The 23,999-nt window shown below is 46.5% G+C and overlaps 2 protein-coding genes across 2 annotated transcripts; both read right to left on the bottom strand.

The window, feature by feature from the left end:
* Positions 1-516: 516 nt before the first annotated feature.
* Positions 517-4,212, bottom strand: LOC308286715 (uncharacterized protein; the record flags this gene model as incomplete). The annotated part of the gene is made up of 3 exons (XM_080727815.1): positions 517-543; positions 643-2,412; positions 3,925-4,212. The coding sequence occupies 3 exons, from the start codon at positions 4,210-4,212 to the stop codon at positions 517-519; spliced, it is 2,085 nt and encodes a 694-aa protein (XP_080583941.1).
* Positions 4,213-7,868: 3,656 nt separating this feature from the next.
* shisa4 (shisa family member 4) lies at positions 7,869-23,087 on the bottom strand (the record flags this gene model as incomplete). The annotated part of the gene is made up of 5 exons (XM_080727822.1): positions 22,954-23,087; positions 10,957-11,134; positions 9,621-9,757; positions 8,123-8,317; positions 7,869-7,909 (listed from the first exon to the last, which is right to left on the bottom strand). Exons 1-5 carry the CDS (start codon positions 23,033-23,035, stop codon positions 7,869-7,871), a joined length of 633 nt encoding a protein of 210 aa, XP_080583948.1. The 5' UTR covers positions 23,036-23,087.
* Between the last annotated feature and the right edge of the window lie 912 nt (positions 23,088-23,999).

The following is a 23,999-nucleotide window of genomic DNA, read 5'->3' as shown; positions in this document are numbered from 1 at the left end:
TAGATTTGTATATACTGTAAGCATTTATAGTTATTTGAACCCACCGTGCTCACCGTGCACTCCAACCACACTCACATTCAACCACATACACAAGCTGACATCACATTAACCGCTTCATATAATCTAGTGCAAATAACAGGCTATGTGTCAAAAGAAACGAAGACAAACAACCGAGAACAAAACATGGCATTTTCTGCAGTTGGCTATCAGTGCCCCCCTGCATCACTCATTCTCCACAATCTCCTTTTGGTCCAATGTTTTAGGGGAGAAATCATAGTGAGAGCCACTCATCCCACCAATGGACATTTCGAGTTTCACCTTTTCCTTCCCCATAATCTGTCTATGTCACCAGTCACCACATGGCGCTGTGACACCATTAGAAGCAGGCGCTGTGACAGTGTTTATGGACGGCACATTGGGATATACTGTACATTATGGGGTTTGCCATTCCTCTGTAGAGGCAAGGTGGCTGTTCTTTCCCTCTCTCCTGTTTCGCTCTCCATTTCAATGGGACTATTACTGCAACCACTTTGGCACAGGAACCTGTGGAAGATATAGATATTAACAGGAAAGTAAAGTACTGTATGTGTGAGAATATCCTGCAGATATACTTAATCATGCCATTTATCATATATCCATTACCTTCTTGAGTTGATGCTTATCGCTCCCCCTGATGGAGTCTAGTAGTTGGTCCCTAGAGCTCTTGCTGGAGACAGGTCCTTTGTTATCCATGGGAGGAGGTGGAGGAGGAGGGGGTCCACATCCAGGTGGAGGAGGCGGTCCACCTCCAGGTGGAGGTGGAGGTGGAGGTGGTGGAGGGACCAGGCCCCTAGATACTCGCTTCAGTTTTGGCGATGGCATGGGTGAGGCCATGGGGGAGGGTTTGGGGGATGCCCTGGGTGAGCCTCTCAGAAACCCGATGCCGCTGCTCTTGGGGACGTCAAGTGTCCCCTTCTCCCCGTTGGCCTGCGCTTGCTTCTGTTCCTGCAGGCGCTTCTGTCTCTGGCGGTCCATGTTGCGGCTCAGGATGTTGGTCATGGTCATCCTGGGCCCGGCCAATTCAAAGTGGTAGCCCAGCTTAAGCAGGGTGGTGTTTTCCTTAAGAATTTTGGTCATCTCCATCTCGGTCTTGCCACCGCAGATGTGACGCTGGTTGTGGAAGCGCAGCTCGGTGAGGGTGGCGTTGTGCTGCAGTGCCTGGATGAGGGACAGGATACCCTTCCCGGTGAGATGGTTAGAGTCAAGGTTGATGCTGGTGATGGTCTTGTTATTGCGCAGGGTGCCTGCTATGGCATACGCCACGTGGTCATCAGCCCGACAGTTGGCCAAGGCAAACGTCTTAACGTGGGTGTTGCTGTGCAAGGCCTCTGCAAACTGAATGAGGGTTTTGACCTTAATGACCTCTGAGTTGTTGACATTGAGTTCGTTGAGGGACAGGTCGTTGCTCCGAACCTGCTCCATCAGCTCATCAAACATGCTGGAGTCTTCATCCTCTTCCTCTTCCTTTTTCGTCTTGCTATTGGAGTTCTTTCCATCAATACAGTTGCCCACATACTTGGATTCCCCTGCCTTGTTGGGCTTTGACCCTTCGTCGTTTGTCAAGTTTTCCTTACTGTCCGCTTTTTGGTTTTTCTGTTCTACTCTCTTCTCTCCACCACTCTTAGTGTCCTTCCCATTCACGTGGTTGTTATGTTTTACTTCCTCTTCATTCGCTTTTCTTTTTTCTTCCTTGTCATCTCTCACCTGCACATCACCATCTCCTTTCTCTGACCTCTGTCGCTCAAGTTTCGCATCAGGCTTGTTGTCCTTGTCTACATCTTTCTTCTCCTCCACATTAGCCTTCCTCTCTTCTGATTTACTCTCTTGCCCCTGACTTTCATTAGCCTTGCACTGTTTCTCAACCATCTTAGAGACAAGACCTGATGTCCTGATGCCTTCTTTCCTGTCCTTCCCCTTGCCTCCCTCCTTTTCGCTTTTTTCTCGTAGCTTGGAGATAATATCTTTGGTTTTGCTGTCATCTCTTTTCCTGCAGTCTTCTTTTCTCTCCTTCTCCCTGATGTCATCCTTCTTCTCTTGTAACTTGGAGATCATGTCTCTTGTCTTGTTACCTGTGCTCTCCCTGTTTTCTTGCTTATCCTTTAGCTTGCTGTCCTCACATTTGTCTTTTTCTTTGGTCCCCTCTTTTATGTCACTATCTCTGCTCCCCCACTTCCTATATCTACTGGAGAAACCAGCTTGCTCGTCTTTGGAGCTGTCAGATCCTTTGTTGTTTCTTTCCTCCAGCCTGTTCTCCTGTTCATTTGCAACACTAGCTTGTCTATGTAGTGCTCCTTTCTTGTGATCATCTCCCTCCTGACTCAAACCCATCTTCCTCAGGTACTCCTGCTTCCGGGTCTCCCTCTTTGGCTCGCCCTGCAGGACAAAAGGAATATTGGAATATATTAGCACTTTTTCTAAAGATTTAATGCTTTGCTCTCACAGGACAGTAAAATCAAGCACTTGGGGCAAGGGGGGTATTGACTACAAGGGCCTCCAACTGTAGAAACCAGGGATGTGACAATTATGTTGTCAAAGCACCAGTCAGCTACCTGTGCACCAGAAAGTGAGCACTTGATGCAAAGAAAATATATTATTTAATCAAATCAAATAAACTACATAGCAGGTAGTCAGGCACTGCAGAATTAAATGGGATGTTCCATCTAATGAAGGCTAACTGTGTCCATAACGTTTTACCAAGGTAATTTCTTCAGTGTTTGTGTCACTCTATGTCCAGCACCAGCAATGAACTGGGTGTGTGCAACCCACTGTTTTGAAATACTTAACTTTAATGGGCCACACCATGCTCAGCATAACAATCGCATCACTGAATTTCCCATGCCATCAAAGTAAAAATAAAACAAAACCTGCTCTCTCAGACATCTATACAGACATCACTATGACATAACCCATGTGATATATAAAGCCTAACCCGCACATGTATACAATGAAAAGTCTCACTATCGTATGCTTACTGTAAACACAGCTCACTGCAACTGTAACCCACTAGACAAGATATACTATATGTGTTTACAGTAAGTAAACGGTCAGGGAAACAGTATATAGAGCAGGGATGTATTTGCAGAGAATATAGCTAAGTGTTTGATTTGCGAGCTCTCCATCTGTTTTGCTGTGCAAGGCCAGGGTACAGGCAGATGTATCCTTAAAAGGCAGTGAGCGTAGGAGCAATCAACCAAGGAATTCCATCAGGCTGGGATTAAGAAGCTCCATAGGACCTCAGCACGAAGTGCCTGAAGTGCCTTTCCTTTAAACACTATAGCGAGCAGCAAACTGCTAAAACCCTTCTGCAATCAAACCTGTACCACTGATGGCTCTGAATCTGAAAAATCTTTTATAATGTTATATTAGGATGGCAAAGTAATACCCTGTGTGTTTCTGAGAGGCTGTTTCTCCTCTTAAGGCTTTAAGTAAGCATTGGGAGAGGGGTGGGGATGGGGTACAATGTTTTTCCTGGCACAGACACTACTGTGGTAGACCACTAAATGAGCTAGCTGATGGACTCAGTGTGCATTAGATCTAGTTGGCAGATGTATATCACATGGAAGTTATTATCGGAATATCTGGGAAGTCTGGATGTCGTGTAGAAACTGTGTAGAATCAATCGATAAAAGAAAACAATTACACACATTATGTCTAAATTAAGTAAAATGACAAATTACTACTGTGAGCTCTGCATATAAACGTCAAAAGAACGTAATAAATACAAAGTGTGGTTTCATAATAAGTAATACAAGTGTGGTGTTCATAAAAAAGTAATAATCTTTGTTTGTTTCTAATAGATGTTTCTCCATCTATGAGTTAACATTAACACATTTGCTTACAAACGGTCTGAGAGGTTGGTAGTGTTTAGTGATGTTGGTACCATACCTCAAATGACTGTTCCCTCTGACTACGCCAGCCTTTAGGGTCACTATCTCGACGAGTACCCAGTCTAGTGTCCTGGACATTGTTGGCTGCAGGCGGCTGCGTGGACAGGCTCTCTCCCGGTGCGAGGATGATTCCATCCTTCTGGTCGATGTCTGGGACCTTCAGCATGTCCTGTTCCAGCTCTTCCATTTCCTCGGGGGAAAGATTGGACAGCAGGTTGTCCAGGTCAGGGTCCTCGCTCACCTGGCGACCCGTGCGGGTCAAGCCCCTCACCTTCCTCCTGGACATGGTTGTCTAAAAGCTACGTTAAAGATGACACCCGTGGGAGAAAACAATAGAAATTGGATTTCTTTCGGTAGTAGTGGTGGTGGTGGTTGTAAATTCCGCCTTTTAATTAGAAAATGGTATTATCTCTTAAGCAGAGGAATATTCCCAAAAGCCAAAGCAGATGGTGTCCTTCTGTCCTGTCCTGCTCACCCAAAAGTCACCGGAGGCATCAATCCTGGCACCAAGAGGCTGGGCTCACAGGGCTACCTTGTGTTAGGAGTACCAGTGACAGACTGCAATAGTCTCACATCATCAAAGCTGACTGTGAGTCTGGGACATTCTTTGAAATCCTGTGAAAGTGCATGTCCATATTTAGTTCAGGGTCTACGGTCCTTTAAAGGCAATGGGAAGGGCTGAAGTTTACACAGACGCCAGGGAGTGGTATTACACAGTGAGACTTCCTATTCCACAAATCATATCGTTATTTTCTTGCGACCAGTTGCCAATTATTTAATTGATAATGACTCTTGTCGACGGCAACAGTTAAGAATTCTAAGCGGCATTTGCTGCCAAGTCAGATATGTCAGCTTTCTTTAGGAGTGGTTGCCTGTTTAACTAATCTCCCAGAACAAACATATTCCCAACATTTGAGGAATGCACAATGCAAGACAGAATATTATTATTTTACATAGTAACTATAAATAGTATTAATAGACCCAAGAGATTGTGGAAAGTAAATCAATCATTTGTTGACAACTGCTGGTGTTTTAAACAATTCCAGAAGCAATGTGATGGTGATGTGTTGCCATTAAAACGCCTGCAGGGCATTCATACATCATCTACAGTATGTAAACTCAACTTAACAAAACTCTTAGAAGTGACTATTTATGGACATCTAGTGGTCAAAACAAAGTAAACACTGAATGGCCTCCCTTTCCAGTGTCATGTGTGGAAACAGCAAAAAGACACAGGACCATTTAATGTTACGTTCCAAAGTTAAACCTTTATGTTAATAGAAATAAAAATGTTTCACTGAGTTTATATTACAATATCATACCATCCATTTGACAATAGACAAAAAGCCATATCCAGAGACAATGCAACCAATGTCATTTTCATTAACACACTCATAGAGTTGGTCAGAAGCACAAATAAACAGAAACACTTTTTGTCAAACTGTACCAGTGACTTCAAAACTAAATTCCAGTGTTCTACTTGTGCTTTACAAAGGCTCAATACATCGGTGCATACAAACAAACACCGGGGCATCCAATTCAGGCTGTAAACGAATGACAAAAATGTTCACCAATTTTATGAGTTTGCACTGAAGGGAGACACAGACAGTAAGTACCAGTGGTGGAAAAAGTACCCTTTCTAATCTTTTACTAAAGTAAAAGTAGCAATACTACAAGGTAGAAATACTTTTGTTACAAGTAAAGGTCCTGCATTAAATGTATTTACTTGAGTAAATATACAAAAGAATTACAAAAGTATTGGAATCAAAATACACTTACAGTACCAAACATAAAAATATTCATAATACAGAATGGCCCATGTCACAATAGGATTGTAATTAGTGCATTAACATGTTACCCCCTTGAATGTTGCAGATTGTTAAGGGACTGATTTTAATTACTTAACATCTTAACAGCTTAACATATAATACATCGTTTCAGTTTGTGTATGTTTTGTATTAATATAAATCTGCAAAGTTACTAGTACCTAAAGATGTCAAATAGTTGTAGTGGCGTACAACGTGCAATATTTGCCTCAGATGTTAAGTGGAGTAGATGTATAAAGTATCAAAAGGGGAAATACTCAATTAATGTTTAAAATACCTAAAAACATTGTACAGTGCTTGAGTAAATCATCATAATTCCACCACTGGTAAGTACCAACAAATTATTAGAGCAAGATTCCAATTCAAAATTGGATAGCTCTTGCTGCTGGCTTCTCTGATTAGTGAGGGAGAGAGAGAGAGAGGGAGAGAGACAACTCAACCGAAACATCCAATTTTCAACTGAAAACATAGATCCTGTCTGTATAAGAGTGCGGAAACGCTCATCCAATTAAAAACATTGTACCTGAATAAATATAACCCAGGCAGCACTTATATAAGCAGTACATTGTTTACTGTACAGCACATGCTTGAGACAATGTTTTACAATTCAAGCATTTTTACAAGGGGACAATATCAGCGAAAACTGCATCATTAGCGGGGTTGTTACTTTCTGGCCAAGCAGGACATAATCAGTATAATCTTCTGTAATGATTTCCACACAGAAGGTTGATCACAGACTTTGACCTCAATGGAGGAAACCTTATTATCTCAAACTCAAGTATCGATACATAATTTATGCTAAAATGACTTGGCTCTTTGGCTTGGCCAGAAGGTGAAACCCATTCACAGTAAGAGATGATAAATATTATATCATAATGTTAAATGTAACCGAATAAAGAAATGTCAGAAGTAAGTAGTAAAACAATATCCTTTTGCTACAATGATAAGACTTTAACAACTTTGTTACAATATCATAAAATATTCAGCTGTATTCATTTACAAAATATCCAGTGAAATAGTAGTAATCTCATTTTGTGACGCTCCATTAAGGCGGGACATATTTAAATCAAGCAATGTGACCTGCAACTCCATTGACCTGCTACTGAAAAATAAACATTTAACATAATCTCCACTAATAAAAAATAAATGGCAATATTGGATCATTCTAGTAGACCTAATCTTTGATAATTTACATGCTAATGTGATAGTACGTTAGACCAGTGTAGGCAACATGCTCCAATGAAAATAAATTCAGTCACGTAAGGAAGACAAGATGAGACTGAGCTGCCAGATAAAAAAATACATCAGTGTGTTGACTTACAGTGAAGGTTCACAGAATTTTGGACATAGAATCAGAGTACCATGTTATTAAAAAACTAAAGCAGCACATTAACATAGCACTGCGCTGACCACCTTCCAGCTTATGTTTAAGTCAAACAGACCTCACAAATCCCTTATCTCAAAACACCAGTGTTCCCTTTTCCCATCACTGGATTCCGAAAAATAAACGTATGTGGAAATAAAAACATAATCTAATCACATATCACAGAATGAATGCAGACTGATGACCTGGAATGTAAACCATAGGAAGTAGTTCAGTCGTTTTAATTCAATGAGGGCAAGGAGCTAAGGTATTGTTCCATTTAAAGTTTTCCCTTAAAAAAAGAAAGAGAGACTTGTTAACAAGTGGAGCGCCAACCCCCTTCCCTTTTTGAACACTGCCATTGAGCTCACTGTGCACCAACGCATGCAGTGAACAGGCAGAGCTGCTGCACTGGTGGCGCTGGTTGATGACCTCACTTTGGGGATGGTGTGACATTTCCTCTGTGAAACCACCAGAGGGAATCAGGCATCAGGTTTCGGTAACTAAAATTTGACTCACTCGAGTACGCCATAAAAGCAGGACAACGTTATAAATAAACAAAACACCTTAAAGTGCTTCTGGTTATCTTTCACAAGCAAAACACTGCTAGTCAAGCTGTGTGTGTGTGTGTGTGTGTGTGTGTGTGTGTGTGTGTGTGTGTGTGTGTGTGTGTGTGTGTGTGTGTGTGTTCTCGCCTTCTCCTTTTGATAAAGTCACCTCTTCTTTTCCTGTGTGTGTGTGCGTGTGTGCCCATCAATGGCCGGGATACTGTGGAGGCGAGTAAGGTGGAGGAGCTGAAAAAGGAACAGATAAAAAGTCAGTTCACTTCAATATCATGTATGTTGTCTCCTGAAAACATATTGATTCACCACTATGACATGTATGATTTCCTTTTGGATTAATAGTTTATCTTATGTAAAAATTAAAATTGCCAACAAATCACAGTTGAGGTGTTGGCACAAGAACGTTATTCGTGACACTCTAAGACGCAGCTTTGCTACTCTTACCCTGGCTGTATCCAGGATCTGCCATCGGATACGCAGCATAGGGCCCAGGCTGCATCATTGCATACTGCGGGGGCATGCCAGGGTACAGGGGTGCCATTGCATAGCCTGGGTGTGGGTAGTCGGAGGGTCCCAGTGGTTTTCCATAGGCATCGTACATTGGCTCCACTGGATAGCTGGTCATGGGGATCTGCTGGGCTGGAGGCCATCAACACACATATTGTTGTACATCAGTGTAAGAAAACATTAGGGTGGGGTGACCAATGTTGGCAGCAAAACCAAGCAGTGTTTGTGTTTGATGCACACATTAGAGGGAGAGCGAGAGAGAGAGAGACACACACAGACACACACAGAGAGAGAGAGAGACAGAGACAGGGAGAGGGGCAATAGTTATAGTGGTGGATTAAAGCAGGGAGGGGAGATGGAGAGTATAATGAAGCTCTGTGTAAGTGGTATGCATGCTTTGTGTGCAACAGAATAGCCCTGCCCAAGGTCAAAGGCCTAATATCTAGTGTTGTAGTACTCAAGTCAATGACACGTCTCGAGCCAGGTCTCGAGTCCAAATTCTCATTGACTCTGTCTCGTCTTGGTCTTGCACATGATTTTACTCAGTCTCTGACTAAGGGACTCGGGACTCTTCACTACTTTTTTTTTTTCTTTTTTAAGATTTGTTTTTGGGCTTTTATGCCTTCATTGGATAGTACAGTAGACTGACAGGAAACGGGGGGAGAGATGGGGAGAGACATGCGGCAAAGGTCGTCCGGATCGGGAATCGACCCGGCGACCCCGCCAGGCATCAATGCCTATATGGTATGCGCTTAAGACCAGTAGGCCACCGGGCGCCCCGTCAAGTCACTACTTGACTTGAATAATTATGCAATTAAATAATTTCATTATACCCATATTATGAGGAGCCCATTCACATTGCTGTCTGGCGCTTTTCATGAAAGAATTATTATATGATACTTGTAAATGGTTTAGTAGGTAAACCCATACTCCGGAAAATGTGTCAATCTTGTGCAAATAATAGCTGGAACTATAAATGTTAAATTATGTCCTGAGAACCCCAACGTTATAAATAGACCTATCTTCTTAATTTTGCCCACAAAGTGCACCAGAGTAATACATTTAACTTACAAATGCAAAGAAAGTAAGAAACCCCCACCACCCTAACAGGCCAGATTAGATTAGATTCCTGGCCAGCCAGACCATTGCTACATGCCACTTCCCTATACTCTCACTCCATGTTTCGTGTCTGCCTCCATAGTAACTATCAAATGAGGACTTTATTTATTTTTTATCTGGTCTCGGTCTCGACTTGGTCTCGACCCCCCTCCCGCACTCAGTCTTGACTTGTCCTCGGAATCCCATGTTTGAATCCTGGGTGTTACACAAAGGTCACAATGCATGTGTTTTGTGTGTGTGTGTGTGTGTGTGTGTGTGTGTGTGTGTGTGTGTGTGTGTGTGTGTGTGTGTGTGTGTGTTTGTGTGTCTCTCTTACCATCATAAGGTGTCCTGCGACTCTGTTGTCTTCTCTGGTAGAGGTAACAGCAGGAGCACATGAAGCAGCACACCATGGTAGCAATGATAGCTACAAATAGCAGAATGGATGAGGCGATGCCAGCTATATTGGTGGGGCTGAGAAAGAGATAGAAAGAAAGCAACGGTAGAAAAGGTAAAGAAGAGGGAAGCGTAACCTTCAGTCTCAACCACTACATTGTCTCATGGATCAGACATTGGCCTATACTTAGTAGCAAACCTACACTAAAATAGTCAAAATTTAAGAAGGGCTTTCTGAATGAGGCCCAATGTGATTACAAACCATCCATTTTTCTTTGTCTCCGTCTCTTCTGCCATCTACATCGTCACTTAATTTCAGCCCCACTAGTTCAATGAAGCCCACTATCTCGTCACTTCATTTCAGACCTTACTGCACATAAATCTTAACTCCCTCTGGGGTTAATAAGCGCCAGGTAGCCTGGTCAATGCTGTGAAAGTGATGGATGTTTTCCAGCGCTGTGGAGGAAACTGCAATGTTGCAACCTCTCAAGGCACGAGTTTGCTTAGTCCAGCGTTATCGCAATCGCTCACAGGGGACTTCAGCTTAATCCACCATTAAAAGCAGAGTTAAGCTGATGTGTTGGAAGACATAATGAGAACATGTTGTGCTCCGGTGACTCGAGCAGGGTCAATTAGTCTGATGGGAATCTAATGGGAACGAGTCCCACTCATGGAAGGCATGATGACTGTGGACCAATGTCAATTCTTTATATTAAACCTATGTCTGTCCTGATTGGCAATATGATCTCTTTGAGTGACAGTTGTTACACATTGAAATATTATGATACTTTGGCCATAATGATTTCTTGTTTTATTGCAATACATTTGGCATTGTAATTCAATTAAATGTTGTATTCACTCCACAACGGTAAAGATCTAAACTTAAATGTCCATGGATGCAAAAAAGTAAATATCAGAATAGATTACTCGATCACTACTTGATCAAGATGTATCTAGTAATATCCTACAGCATGGGGATGCATTGTATTATTGCACGCTACCAATTTATGGACTAGGGCTCTGTGATCAATATCACGATTATACAAAAATTTGCCTCCATTACGAAACAAGTATTTAAAAGAAATAGCGTAAATACAAGGTCATAAGGCATCGTGATGAGTTTGTAAATCAGCCATTTAAAAAACATTGTAGGCCACCATTGTGCAGCAATGTTAATTAGACTAATGCATTTATTTTAGTATAAAAAAAAAGTTTCAATATATTTAGGGTTAATTTCCCAGCCCTAGTATCTATGGACCCATGCTCCCGACACCCACCTGAACTGGAAGAGCATGCAGCGTTTCTGCTCCCGTTCTGTGATCATCTTGAAGGCGTCCAGACAGCAGTAACGACGGAAGCAGTTCCCACAGCAGAATGTGATTAAGGGACAGTCAAAGCCGTTGTGCCAGGTGCCATTCTTATCCACATACCACAGGCAGTCCTCGTTGGCACTCACTAGATGATAAGTGAACAAACAAATGACAACGTGAACAACGTAACACCAGTAAGACTCCCTAATCGGGAGAGCGTGAGTTTAGGGCAAAATGTGTAGGAGCGGTGTCCAAAAATGTGTTTGAAAGAATCGGCCTGATGGAGGCGCTATATGGGACAGATCCATGTTGATGAGAGGAGTGTAGACATACTGTGTACCGATTTGCGTGATTTTAGGGCAAAATCTGTAGGAGCAGTGTCCAAAAATGTGTTTGAAAAAATCGGCCTGATGGTGGCGCTATATGGGACAGATCCATGTTGATGACATGAGTGTAGAGTAGACATACTGTGTACCGATTTGCGTGATTTTAGGGCAAAATGTGTAGGAGCAGTGTCCAAGAATGTGTTTTAAAAGATCGGCCAGAAGGTGGCGCTAAATGGGACAGATCCATGTTGATGAGCTGAGTGTAGACATACTGTGTACCGATTTGCGTGATTTTAGGGCAGAAATTGTAGGAGCTATGTCCATAAATGCGTTTTGCAAGAATCGGCCTCACGGTGGTGCTAGAAGAGGGTCATGTGAGAATTGATGGGTGGAGGTTGTGGTTTGGCAGGCAAGGAGTGAGTATGCAAAATTTGGCATGATCGGGGCAATGGTTGCGAAGATATGAGCAGGGCAAAAGTGTGACGTGTGACAGACAGACTGACGGACGGACTGACGGACAGCTGGTCGAGGTTTTGATAGTAACTGTGATCTGACGGCCGCAATTAAATAAAGCAATGGTTCCCAAACTTTTTTCCTTGGAGCCCCCATGATACATCTGACAAAAGCAGAGGCCCCCCACATGCGCACACACACATGCACAGTGTACACACTTGTGTTTTGTTGATGTTAACCACTTAAGCACTATATACTTCAAACAAATTGTAAAAAAAATAGCTGATCAACAAACTCACCAAATAGATCAACAAATTATCTTTGCTATTTTTGGAAAAAAATATTCTAAAGTATTATGAGTTGAAATGATATCACATTGAGTGGATGAAAGCAAGTCATGATTTTGTGCAACATTTTGGACTAACTCAAAATAGATGAGGCTTCACACCCCCCACCTCAATGCAACTAGCCGCAACAAAACAGTTTTAATGACACCTTGCAAATTGCAATGACACCTTGCAACTGCCATTGGGGATAATGGTTGCGAGTAGTTGCATGCAACCGTTCGGTTGCAAGGCAAATCATTGGTCAGCGGCTTTGAATGCTATCAACTCACTGAATGGGAAGGGGAGCGTGTCGCTGTTACTACATGTCATCTTTTCGACACCCGACTAACCCTCACCTCCGTGGAGTGAGTCGCTAACCCTCCGGTCGAAATGATGGTCATTCGAAAGAGCGCGATTTTCCCTGGGGGAGTAGGAATGTGCATCATTACTACTTTGTTATGACTAACTTTCTTCGCCTCTTGCCAAATACAATCAGAATGCATTTTACAAAAACTTAAGTCATGGTACTATCACTTTAGGTTTACTGTCAATATTCCAGGATGACCTCCCACTTGGGTAATGACGCCCCCTGGCGATCATTCAGAGAAACTACTTCAGCTCCCGTACTAACGTAGGTAGGAAGGGCCTGTCACTCAAACCGGAGTGACCCGCCTCCAGGCTATATAAGCCCCCGGAGGCGGAAGTAACATCCTCTTTTCACTCTCTGCGATATCACATTCAGATAAGTTGAAACTCAGCCTTTGTATTATTATTCTTCGCGCATTAGCCTAAAGCGGTGGCATTAGGAGTCGCCCACTGGCGAGTGTTGAATTAACCCGTACTTAAGAATACTTATTCTTGTTCCGTCCTAAATCGACGGTTATTTCCTTTTATAACAAAGGATTATTACTGCTTGTTCAGGCCTCCGCCGAAGCAAGCGTGGCATAGCATTAGCCGTTAGCTTGTTAGCTCGTCTGCTATTGTTAACGTTAGCTACACTGCTCACCGCTTGTTCAGGCCCTGCCCGAATCAAGCGTGGCCTAGCCTTAGCCGTTAGCTTGTTAGCTCGTCTGCTTCTGGTTAACTCTATCTACAGTGCTTCGCCATGGATCCTCTGGCCTTCCTGCCGAGGCAATGTCCAGGCTGTCCAGGACTCATCGACGGACAGGATCTTCACCATCTCTGTGTCGGCTGCATGGGCGTTGCACACGCCTTCTCTGCACTGAGTCCTCAGGGGAGAGCAGGACCTTTCTGTGACTGCTGCGTGGCCTACGACCACGATGTACTGATACACCGGTTCTTCCTAGCCAGGGCAGGCCTCGGGGCCTGCGCTCCACCAGGTGGGTCCACTGCTCTCAACCCCACAGCCCAGTCTTTCCTTCCCCAGGCGGCCCGCACCGTTGGTCAAGGTGCGGCGCTGCCTTCCGGAGATCCGCTTGACAACCAGCGCGCCATTCCAAGTCAAGATGGCGCCGTGCTACATGAGACACCGCCTGCCGCGCAACCGACCGCAGCTAGCTCCACTGTCACTGGAGCTGGCGGGTCTGGTGAAGTCGCCGCTAAGAAGGCGACCAAGAAGGCTAACACCCAGACGAAATCTCCGGTAGCCTTTTCCCCTTCGGGCGCGGTGCCCAAAAAGAAACGCTTGGATGTGACCGTCGGGGACGTCCCCCTCGACGTGAGCATCACCAAAACAGTCCAGACCTTCAGGCGAGAGTCGGACCTGAGCTCCGGTCAGAGCGAGGGTTCTGGTTCTGAATACTCTGGATACACGGCCGAGGAGGAGGAGGACTCCGTCGAGGACGAGGGTTCTCGACTCACGGTCACTGTGAAAGGTAATGCCCCTGCGGCTCCAGCACGTCAACTGGACGCCGCAGGGAGCTCCCAGGCCTCCTCAGGCACCACTGCCCCTCCACCCGCCAGTCAAGCGAGTGAAGCGGGAGCAGAGGACGTCGATTCTGCAGCAGAAATGCTGGATCATCTCACAGTCTACATGAGAGCTCTGGCCAGAGTTGGAGAGGAGTTGCCACCTCCTCTCCCCTCTGAAGAGGCAGAGGATGATGATGAAATGCCCGGGCAGGAGCCTTCGGTTCCCGCCCCGTATGTCCTCTCCAGGCTGCCGCTGGTGAAAGGTTTCACCAAGGCCCTCCATTCCTCATGGAAGACACATAAAGACCCCAGGAAGCTGCCTTTCTCTGTGCTGGATTTGGTGGGCGGTGCGGAGGCAGGCATGTCCACCTGCCCTAACCTGGACCACCTGTTGGCACAATCTTTTCTGAGTTCCGTCAGACCCCAGTACAAAGATGTAGGCACGGCTAAAAACGGGCCGTTTGTTGGCCTCGTCGGCACCAACCCGCCGGGGTTCACTGTCCTGGAGGACAAGCTGCAGTCGGACAGGGCTCGTAACGCCTACCGGTCCGCTGCTCTGGCCGCTAAGGACCTAAATCTGATCCAGCTCTTGCTCGCTTCCACCAAGGGCCTGGTCAAAGGTCTGCCCACGGGGGAGCACACAGCTGAACTGAACACTCTATTTGACATCATGCTGAAGGTCAATTGGCATGCGGTTAAGTGGATGGGCAGGTCCATGGACTACAACCTCCAGTCTGAGAGAGCCCGCTGGCTCGACTATGTCGACCTCGAGCCTAAGAGGGACGTGGGCGAGAAGCCTCTAGGTCCTCGCGGGGAGATGTACAAGTCTCTCATAAATATGGAGAACAGTCCCACCACCCTCATGGGTGGGGGGCTTGGAGCTGCTGCAGGGTAGAGTTACCTTCTTCAAGGCGGCTAAGGACATCGTCGAGTCCACCACAGTGCCACAGGATGAACCGCAGCAAGCTAGGAGGACGTCCCGCTCCTCCCGCGCCAAGGAAAGGGGCCGCTCTGCTTCTTTTAAGAAGCACTCGTCTTCCTCCAGGGGAGCCTCTGCAGCCAGGGCGCCTGACAGGCCCCGCACCAAGGCTGTGGTTCCCGAGCGCGCTCAGCCGCGCCGCCCGTCCAAGGATGGCAGGCAGCAGTCTTCATACCGCGGTGGCCGCGGTAGGGGACAGCGCAAATGACACTCTGAAGAGGGGAATTGTGCTGGGGCGGGGGTCCGAGGTGTCTCTCGGTCCCCCTCCCCCCAAACGAGGGCGTTTTTTCGGTACCCCGTGTCGGGGAAATGAAAATGTTAATTTTGATGCCTCCTGTGTCGGCAATAAACATGTTGAAAGAACAAAGTCTGTCTCTGTCCAACTCTCTCGCACTAGCACAGACGACCCCATCGTGCATGCCTCCTGTAGTAATGATGAAGTCCTGTCAGGACTCGATAATCAATCACAGGTTTTATCAGAAACCAGTAATGTTAATGTCAAACAATTATGTGGTTCCTCAAGCGCGCGAGTGGGATATCCCTCGCGTCGACAATATGAATCCTTTATGCATGCCTCCTGTAAGAATGATGGAGTCCCGTCAGGACTCTTTAATCAGTCAGAGGTTTTATCAACAACCAGTAATGTTAACGTCAAACAATTATATGGTTCCTCATGCGCGCGAGTGGATTTTCCCTCGCGTGAGCGATGCTATGAATTTAACCTTGAGTCAGAAATTCTGTCGGCCTACTATGAGCCCGGGTCAAGGGACAAGCATAAAGGCCTTAGAGCAGGTATTAAACGTAAAAGTTCCTCTCCTGTCAGGGGAGAATGCTTTAGTTGTGGGCGAGTCTGTTTATCAGTCGAATCGCTTTGCTCTTCCTGTCGCTCTATCGAGCCAAAACCGAACGCTTCCGGTTTCACCGGATACGGATTCGCTAGCTCCCCGCTTCCGGTCCGGCCGCAAAAGAGCTCCGCTAGTCAAGCGGTACAATCGGAAGGTGTTCCCACCTTGCGGCCTATTGAACCCCTGCGCTCCGCATCCGGGTGTTCCGGATACGGATACGCAGGTTCCCCACTTCCGGTCCCGCCGCAAAATAGCTCCGCTAGTCAAGCGGTACAACCAGAAGGTGTTTCCGCCATGCGGCCTATTGAACCCTTGCGCTCCGCATCCGGTCGTTCCGGATACGGATACGCAGGTTCCCCACTTCCGGTCCGGCCGCCAAAAAGCTCCGCCGTCACGGAAGCACAGTGGTGGGGTTTCTCTCGCTCAAAACACGCTAGCACGCTGTGCGCGCCAGTGGAAGTTATGCAACCCGAGCCATTGGGTATTTCGAACGATAACCAGGGGTTACAGGTTACAGTTCGCAGACATACCCCCGCTTTCGAGCAGGGTTATTCATACCAGAGCACGTGGTTTAAAAGCAAGTCTTTTGAGAGAAGAGATCAGCTCATTGCTAAGCAAGGGTGCTATAGTGGAGCTGGACAGGACCCAATCCCGCATGGGATTTTGGAGCCGTTATTTCCTGGTGCCCAAAAAGGGGGGGGGGCTACGTCCCATCCTGGACCTAAAGGCACTAAACGTGTACCTGAAGAAGTACGTTTTCAGGATGCTAACAGTACCCACCATGTTACGGTCGGTCAGGCAAGGGGATTTCCACTGTTCAGTGGATCTGAAGGATGCTTATCAGCACGTCCAGATTTATCCCCCACACAGGAAATTCCTTCGGTTCGCCTTCGAGGGTCGCCTGTACGAGCATACAGTACTCCCTTTCGGTCTGTCACTGAGCCCGAGGGTTTTCGTGAAAGTGACCGAAGCAGCCATCGCCCCGCTGAGACGGCAGGGCGTCAGGTTGGCGACGTACATAGACGATTGGATGATTTCAGCGAGCTCCGCCCACGAAGTGGCGCGTCACACACAAGTGGTTTTGGCTCACCTGAAGGCCTTAGGTTTCATAGTCAACCACGGCAAGAGCATGCTGACTCCAGCAAGTCGTCTTACATTCATTGGGGTCCTTCTGGACTCATCCGACATGTCGGCCCGTCTCTCAGAGGAGAGGGTGGACAGGTTTCGGGAATGTCTCGACTCCTTTCAAGTGGGCCAGGAGGTCACTTACAGGAGTTGCATGGTACTGACGGGAATGATGGCTTCCGCAGTACATCTGTTGCGTTTGGGCAGGTTTCATATGAGACCTTTTCAAAGATGGATGTTATCCCTCGGGATCCCGCCCTCCTTGAAGTACAAGAAGGTTACGGTTTCCCCTTCCTGCGCGATCGCCCTGTCTCCGTGGCTGGTGGAGGGGTTCCTCACCAGCGGAGTCTCGATTGGCGAGGTGGTTTCCCACAAGTCGATCACGACAGACGCCAGTCTCAGTGGATGGGGAGCCACTTTCGAGGGGCGCACAGCGCAGGGGCTTTGGCCTCTGGAGATGAGGGGTCGTCACATCAACTATTTGGAGTTGATGGCTATACTCCTGGCGCTCAAGCATTTCGAGCCTTGGATTTTGCATTGTCACGTCCTGGTCAGGACAGACAATACGACGGCCATGTTTTATGTCAACAAACAGGGGGGCCTGTCGTCGTTGCCACTGGACCGTCTGGCTCGAGAATTGACGGTTTGGTGCTTGTCGCGCCTCAAGTCGATCAGGGCCTCACACGTCCCAGGTCTCCTCAACAGCGGAGCAGATCTCCTGTCCAGGGGAGGTCCTCGCTACGAGGATTGGTCTCTCCACCCCAGGGTGGTGAGCCAGATTTTTCGCAAGTTTGGTCAGCCAGTGGCGGACCTGTTTGCGTCAGCGGAGAATACGAAGTGTCCGTTGTTCTTCGCGGTGAAGGGCAGTCCTCCCTTGGGGTTGGACGCCTTAGCGCACACGTGGCCGAGAGGTCTACTGTACGCGTTTCCCCCCTTCGACTTAATCCGACCCACTCTGGAGAGAGTCAGGAGGTTCGGTCTGGAGATGCTCCTGGTGGCTCCCTACAAGGGCACGTGGAGATCGGCGATCGCCCCTCTCCTTTGCGAACCGGGTTGGCAGCTGCCTCAGTGCAGGGACCTGTTGAGTCAGGCCAGGGGGGAGATCTTCCACCAAGGCCTGCAGGTCCTAGACCTGTGGGTTTGGCACGTGAAAGGTTAAACCTGCTGGCAGCCGGTTTTTCTTCTGAAGTGGTTGATACCATTCAGAGTGCTAAGGCGCCCTCTACGAGGGCGTCTTATGATGGAAGGTGGAATGCCTTTGAGGACTGGTGCGAGTCGCGTGTTCCACCTGTGGTGGCTCATGTGGCGTCAGCCCAGGAAATTCTGGAATTTATGCAGAACCGCTTGAGAAGTGGTCTAGCATTTTCTACCCTTAGGGGGTATTTGGCGGCTATTAATGCCTGTCACCTGGGGGTGGCGGGCAAGGCACCTTCTAAAGTCCCGGAGGTCATCAAGTTCATGCAAGGAGTTGAACGTTTGAGGCCGGTGACTAGGTCTTTGTTCCCAGTTTGGGATCTGCAGGTGGTTCTAGGGGGCCTATGTCGGGCTCCCTTTGAGCCGCTTGTAGGGATGCCTTTGAAACTTTTGAGTTTCAAGACGGCTCTTTTGCTGGCTTTGGCCACGGCTAAAAGAGTTGGTGACCTGCAAGCTCTCTCGGTGTCTGCGGAGTGCATGCAGTTTATGAACAATGATCTCAAGGTGTTGCTCAAGCCTCATCTTAAGTTTGTTCCTAAGAACATGGTGGTCCCTAAGGAGCCTGTTGTTCTTCTGGCTTTTCATCCTCCTCCGTTTGTCTCGGCGGAGGATGAGCGGCTGAATTGCCTTTGTCCTGTCAGGGCATTGAAGGCCTACTGTGACAGGACTGCTGGTTCTAGAGCTTCTTCTCAGCTCTTTGTAGAAATGGGCAATGTTCTTGTCAGAAAGCCGGTGTCTAGACCCACTCTTTCGAGGTGGATTGTGGATGCTATTAGGCTGGCTTACTCTAGTGCGGGTGTGGAAGTGCCGGCGGCACTTAAAGCCCATAGCACTAGAGGTGTGGCTACTTCGTGGGCACTGGCAAAGGGAGTCTCCGTTCAGGAGATTTGTGTTTCGGCGAATTGGTCTTCGCCTTCTACCTTTGCAGCCTACTATCACCTGGATATCGAATCCTCTTCGCTAGCGCATTCGGTTCTGGGTGCAGTTGCCTCCTCTACGTCATAGAGGAGTCGGATCTTCCCCTCCCACAGGTGGGCATGTAGCCACCTGGGGTATTTTGGGGGGGACCCTGTGTTTTCCTTATATAGTGTGTCTTACTTATAAGGCGGACTTGTCCTTTTCATTTGGTTGAATGAGGCGGACTTCGGTCTGTCAGGGTCTCTCCTTATTTTCTCATGCCTTCACACCCAGGTCCGGTGGGCCTGGGACCTTCTGGGTGATGGGTCACGCCCGTTTGGGCTGTGCTCACCCGTATGAGGGGTGTGTGGGGGTATGAGAGTAGGTTGTGGCTTAGAGGGGAGTTTAAGAATCCCAAGTGGGAGGTCATCCTGGAATATTGACAGTAAACGGTAGGTTCCGTACGGAACCATTGTTTACTTAGATATGGAAGGATGACCTCCCACGTAATGCCCCTCTGTTTCACTGAATGTGGCAGAGAGTGGTATTAAGAGGATGTTACTTCCGCCTCCGGGGGCTTATATAGCCTGGAGGCGGGTCACTCCGGTTTGAGTGACAGGCCCTTCCTACCTACGTTAGTACGGGAGCTGAAGTAGTTTCTCTGAATGATCGCCAGGGGGCGTCATTACCCAAGTGGGAGGTCATCCTTCCATATCTAAGTAAACAATGGTTCCGTACGGAACCTACCGTTATGACTGTACAGGTATACACACAGTCACAATACATACAAGTTGGCACTTGGCACCCCCCCCCCAGTCTACACCCCAATCTACATGCTCACAAGTCACAACGCATCATGATGTGTTGTGAGCTTGTAGAGCTGCTATTTTTGCAGAATGTTTAATGTTTGCCCTCAGAATAGGGACGTTAGGTTAGGTTGATGTGATTCGACATACTGTATGTTGCAGGCATCGACACTAAGGCTTGCCCACCTGCCCCCGGCAGGTAAATAAAACCTTGGGGCAAGTGAAGTTTGCTTTCAGGTTGCCCGACCGGGCAAGTGCTTAATTGAGAGGGGACGCAACCGTATATAAGCACAAAAAGAGATATCTGTCTAAACACCTGAACGTGGCCAGCGCGTTCTGTCTACTGGTCTGCGGAATGTAAAATAAGAGCACGGATTACCTATAATATGCTGTTTTTACTGTTGCTACTCTTAAAAATGTAAAATGGCAAGTGTGAAACCACAGACATATTCAACAATAGCTTTGTAGGTATTTGGTATTTGGATTTGCAAGTATAGAGCAGTATACATTTTTTATCGCACAGCCCCAGAAAGTAAAGAAATCAGTGTTAAATTGAGCGGTAATTCAAATCTTAACTTTCATTTTAAAATGGACGATTTACTTTTCGGGCAAGTAGGTATGACCTTTGGGCAAGTAGAACATGACCTGTACTTGCCCGACGGGCAAGTGCCTCTGAGACCTTAGTGTCAACCCCTGTGTTGACTCCCCCTTATATGATTTCAATGTGGGTAGCTTGTACAAAAAAATAATTTCATCTACTCTTTTACAGCTTGTAGTATGAGAGTTGTTGAATTGAGTGGTGGTTGAAAGCCAGTTAGGCCTCAGGCAGGGTGCTCACTGGTTGCCACTTGGCACTTAGATGGAAATACCAGACAATTTAACAACTCAAAACATTCTCTGACAAAAGAGTCCAGCTGGCCTTGAGCATCTCTTTTCTTTCCCAAAACCAGCCACCCAGAGAACAGCACTCCAACATGCTATACGTATGGGGTTTTCAACTGATATGAGCCAGGGACCACCATCCTGACTAAATACAATCTCCACCCATCATAACTAACTTGCACATATGCCAGTGTGGCATATTATGTATTTCTCTCAAAGATACATAATGAGTATTATTATTATATAATAACAATTATAACTTAAATTTATATTAGCGCCTTTCAAGAGACCAAAGGACACTTGACTTCAACAATAAATGAATACATAGTTGCAAAAGGTAATAAACACTGCATTTCTTTTGCTGTAAGCTCTACGAATTTTGCATGATAACTCATCCAGATCTTCACAAGGGGATGAGTTTCATACATGTGCCTGGAGACTGGATCTTAATGAGCTGATCCTCTTCTGCAGTTAAGCTTGAAGTTCTTTTGGAATTGAAGCACCACAAGCCTTCTCAACCTCCTGACCCCTGATGATGTATTCAATTCCACTGTCCTCATATCACGCAATTACCAACAGTTGCGGACCAACTTTCTCCAAAATAAAACTAGACTGCACTCTGTCGAGGTGCCAACTTTCCCCTTGTGCACTTGTGGCTATGTATGGCCAACTTGTGCGCCAGCAGAGGGCGCCTTGTTAATTATATATCGGGTTGCACTTGTTGTTGGTGATGTCACTAAGAATGCTGGTCCCTCATTGGCTCTTGATAGTGACGTCACCAAGAATGCTGGTCCCTGACTGGCTACAGGCGTAAACAAAGCCAGATAGGCGACAGATACGCCACCGAACGCAGTACTTGCACGCTCTTCTGGCGCAAGTAATAAAAGAATTATGGTGGGGAAAAAAAATCACTTAATTCTTATACCGAATGCACTGCAGGGTAAGGGACCAGATGCAGTACATTCACAGACCAGTGTTGAACTAATACATTGGAGGATGTTATTGCGGACGCACAGAATATTAGGCTTAATCTTTGACCTGTGTATGAGTTCTGAGACAGACTTCATCAAAACTTCTATCATCAGTCATCTTTTCAAAATCATTCTCTACTAAAGAATCACATTTTACATGTTGATGACTCAACTGAGTTTGGGATAAGATTTTAAAGAAGGAATATCGGCATGTACTGTATTCATCAAGTGGACCTAACGTAGACCAAAGGAATAACATATACTCTTGAAATAAATATACTCCTCTTTAAAAGCTACTGCTGTCTAAAATGTACAGTTAGATGCACCTGGTATAACCACTTTCTTGAAATTCCCCAATACTGAATGGAAAGCATGCTAAAACATCTTAACTAACTGCTGTGCTAACATGTACTTAATAATTAGGTCATACAAGCCACCTGCATGTAGGGTGCTAAAATGTACACTGCAGTGTTCATGCAATGATAATTCATCTGTAGCCCACAAGAGAATACCACATTATTTCTTTGACTTTGTGATATATTATAGAACATAGACTTCTATGATTATAAGTTAAGCCTGCTTTGAAAAGAGCTGGTCTGTCTTTTTATTTATGCATTTAGTATTTTTGAAGCATCCTTGAGGAGATGAGCTTAATCAGAATCGCAACACTTGCTCTTGTTGAGAATGAGACCACTTTTGGGTGCTATTACTTGCGAATACTTATTTTGACCATATTTATTGCCTGTTGCTTATTCAGCTTATAATGATGCGTGTTGGCCAAGTGTCTCAAAAGGGGGTCTTTATGTCATGTTCACACACACACACACACACACACACACACACACACACAAATAATGGGCCACTCTGCTAACATAATGTAAAAGCAGCCAACCTAGCCTACTACTCCTCGAGGGCGATTTTTCAGTTAACATAATAATATTTGCTGATACTAATTCACTCAAACACATGCATGCGGCTTATACAGTATGTATGAACAATAACCTATTAACGGGCCTGAGTCTGACGCTATAGGTAAACAAAAAGTAAAAATAGCAAGAAAGCACGATGACATCACGGCTGTTCAGCTCAGCTGTGTTGTTTCTTGTTGCAGCTTTTGTGTCGTGCACGGATGGGAATGGCTCTGATGGCCCTGGTGGATGCTGGAATATGATGGGCGCAGCATGCGGAACGTGTTGACAGTCATAATTAGACCCGGATGGTGTATGTGTGTGTGGCACGGCTCGGCCTGGATTAGATGGTGTTAAATGGACAGTACGGCATTCTTTCTTACCATGAGAAGTGGAGAGGACGACCACAAGCACCACCAGAGCCAAGGCGACAAGGGACATGTTGTTGCCCGTTATGCACGACATCCTCCCCCCACACCACAAAGTGCAATCCGGTAGAAAACGTAGTTCCGTAAAGAACAGTGCGGCCGGGGGTCCCTGTGTGGTAGCCTATTATTACCACCCAGCTTGTGGAATATTTGCACGCCGAAGCGGGAGATGGACACGGCTTGGTTTCGTACTGACTGAGTGAGCGAGCGAGCGACTCGGAGCGAGTAGTGAATGTAATGAGTGGAGCCTTTTGGTCCCATAGACTGGAGGAAGGATTGCGCTGTGATTGGCTGGTTGGTTATCTAGCAACCATAGACCCAAAAGCGCTTCTCAGACCAGTCATTTGGGGGCTGGGGGGGCTGGGGGAGGGCCGGGGGGCTCCCCAAGTGGCGGGGGGGTCTGGGTGTCTCACCCTAGGCTATTTTTGAGCGGTGGTCACAACGCTCCTATACGTGGCCGTGTGTGTGGGTCTGTCTGTCTGTCTGTCTGTATGCGTGTCTGTCTGTATGTAGCCTGTAGCCTGTATGTAGTACCTTTTGTGACCACACATGTTAAGGGAGGGGCGCTGTTGTTCAGGCCAGGCCAGACACCCACCCACCCACACACACACACACACACACACACACACACACAATATATATATATTTGTTTTGCTGTTGTGCAGCCTCCACGACCACCGCTCAGTTCACACGGGTGTGATTTTAACTCTTTGGTAGAGTCTTCTAATCAGAGAGTCCTGCCACTGCGGAGCATAGACTGTAGAAAAATATGGACGAAGCGAAGCCATTGGTTTATATGCAGCGCAAATGGCCCTTTCTACCCCTTGGAATGGGTGTCGCCATCATAGAATTGTAAAGGCATCAGAGATGCTATTGGCTGCCAACAGTCACGTGCAACGCAGGGATACATGGGAGAATGTGGTCGGAGCCTCCCGAAATACAGCACACGAAGAAGAACACAGCCGGCTGGCGAGTTTAGAAACTCTACGCTTGCTAAGGGA

This window comes from Nannobrachium achirus (assembly GCF_963921795.1).
Source record: "Nannobrachium achirus genome assembly, chromosome: 6".
NCBI lineage: Eukaryota > Metazoa > Chordata > Actinopteri > Myctophiformes > Myctophidae > Nannobrachium > Nannobrachium achirus.
This window is presented reverse-complemented; position numbering and strand designations above follow the sequence as displayed.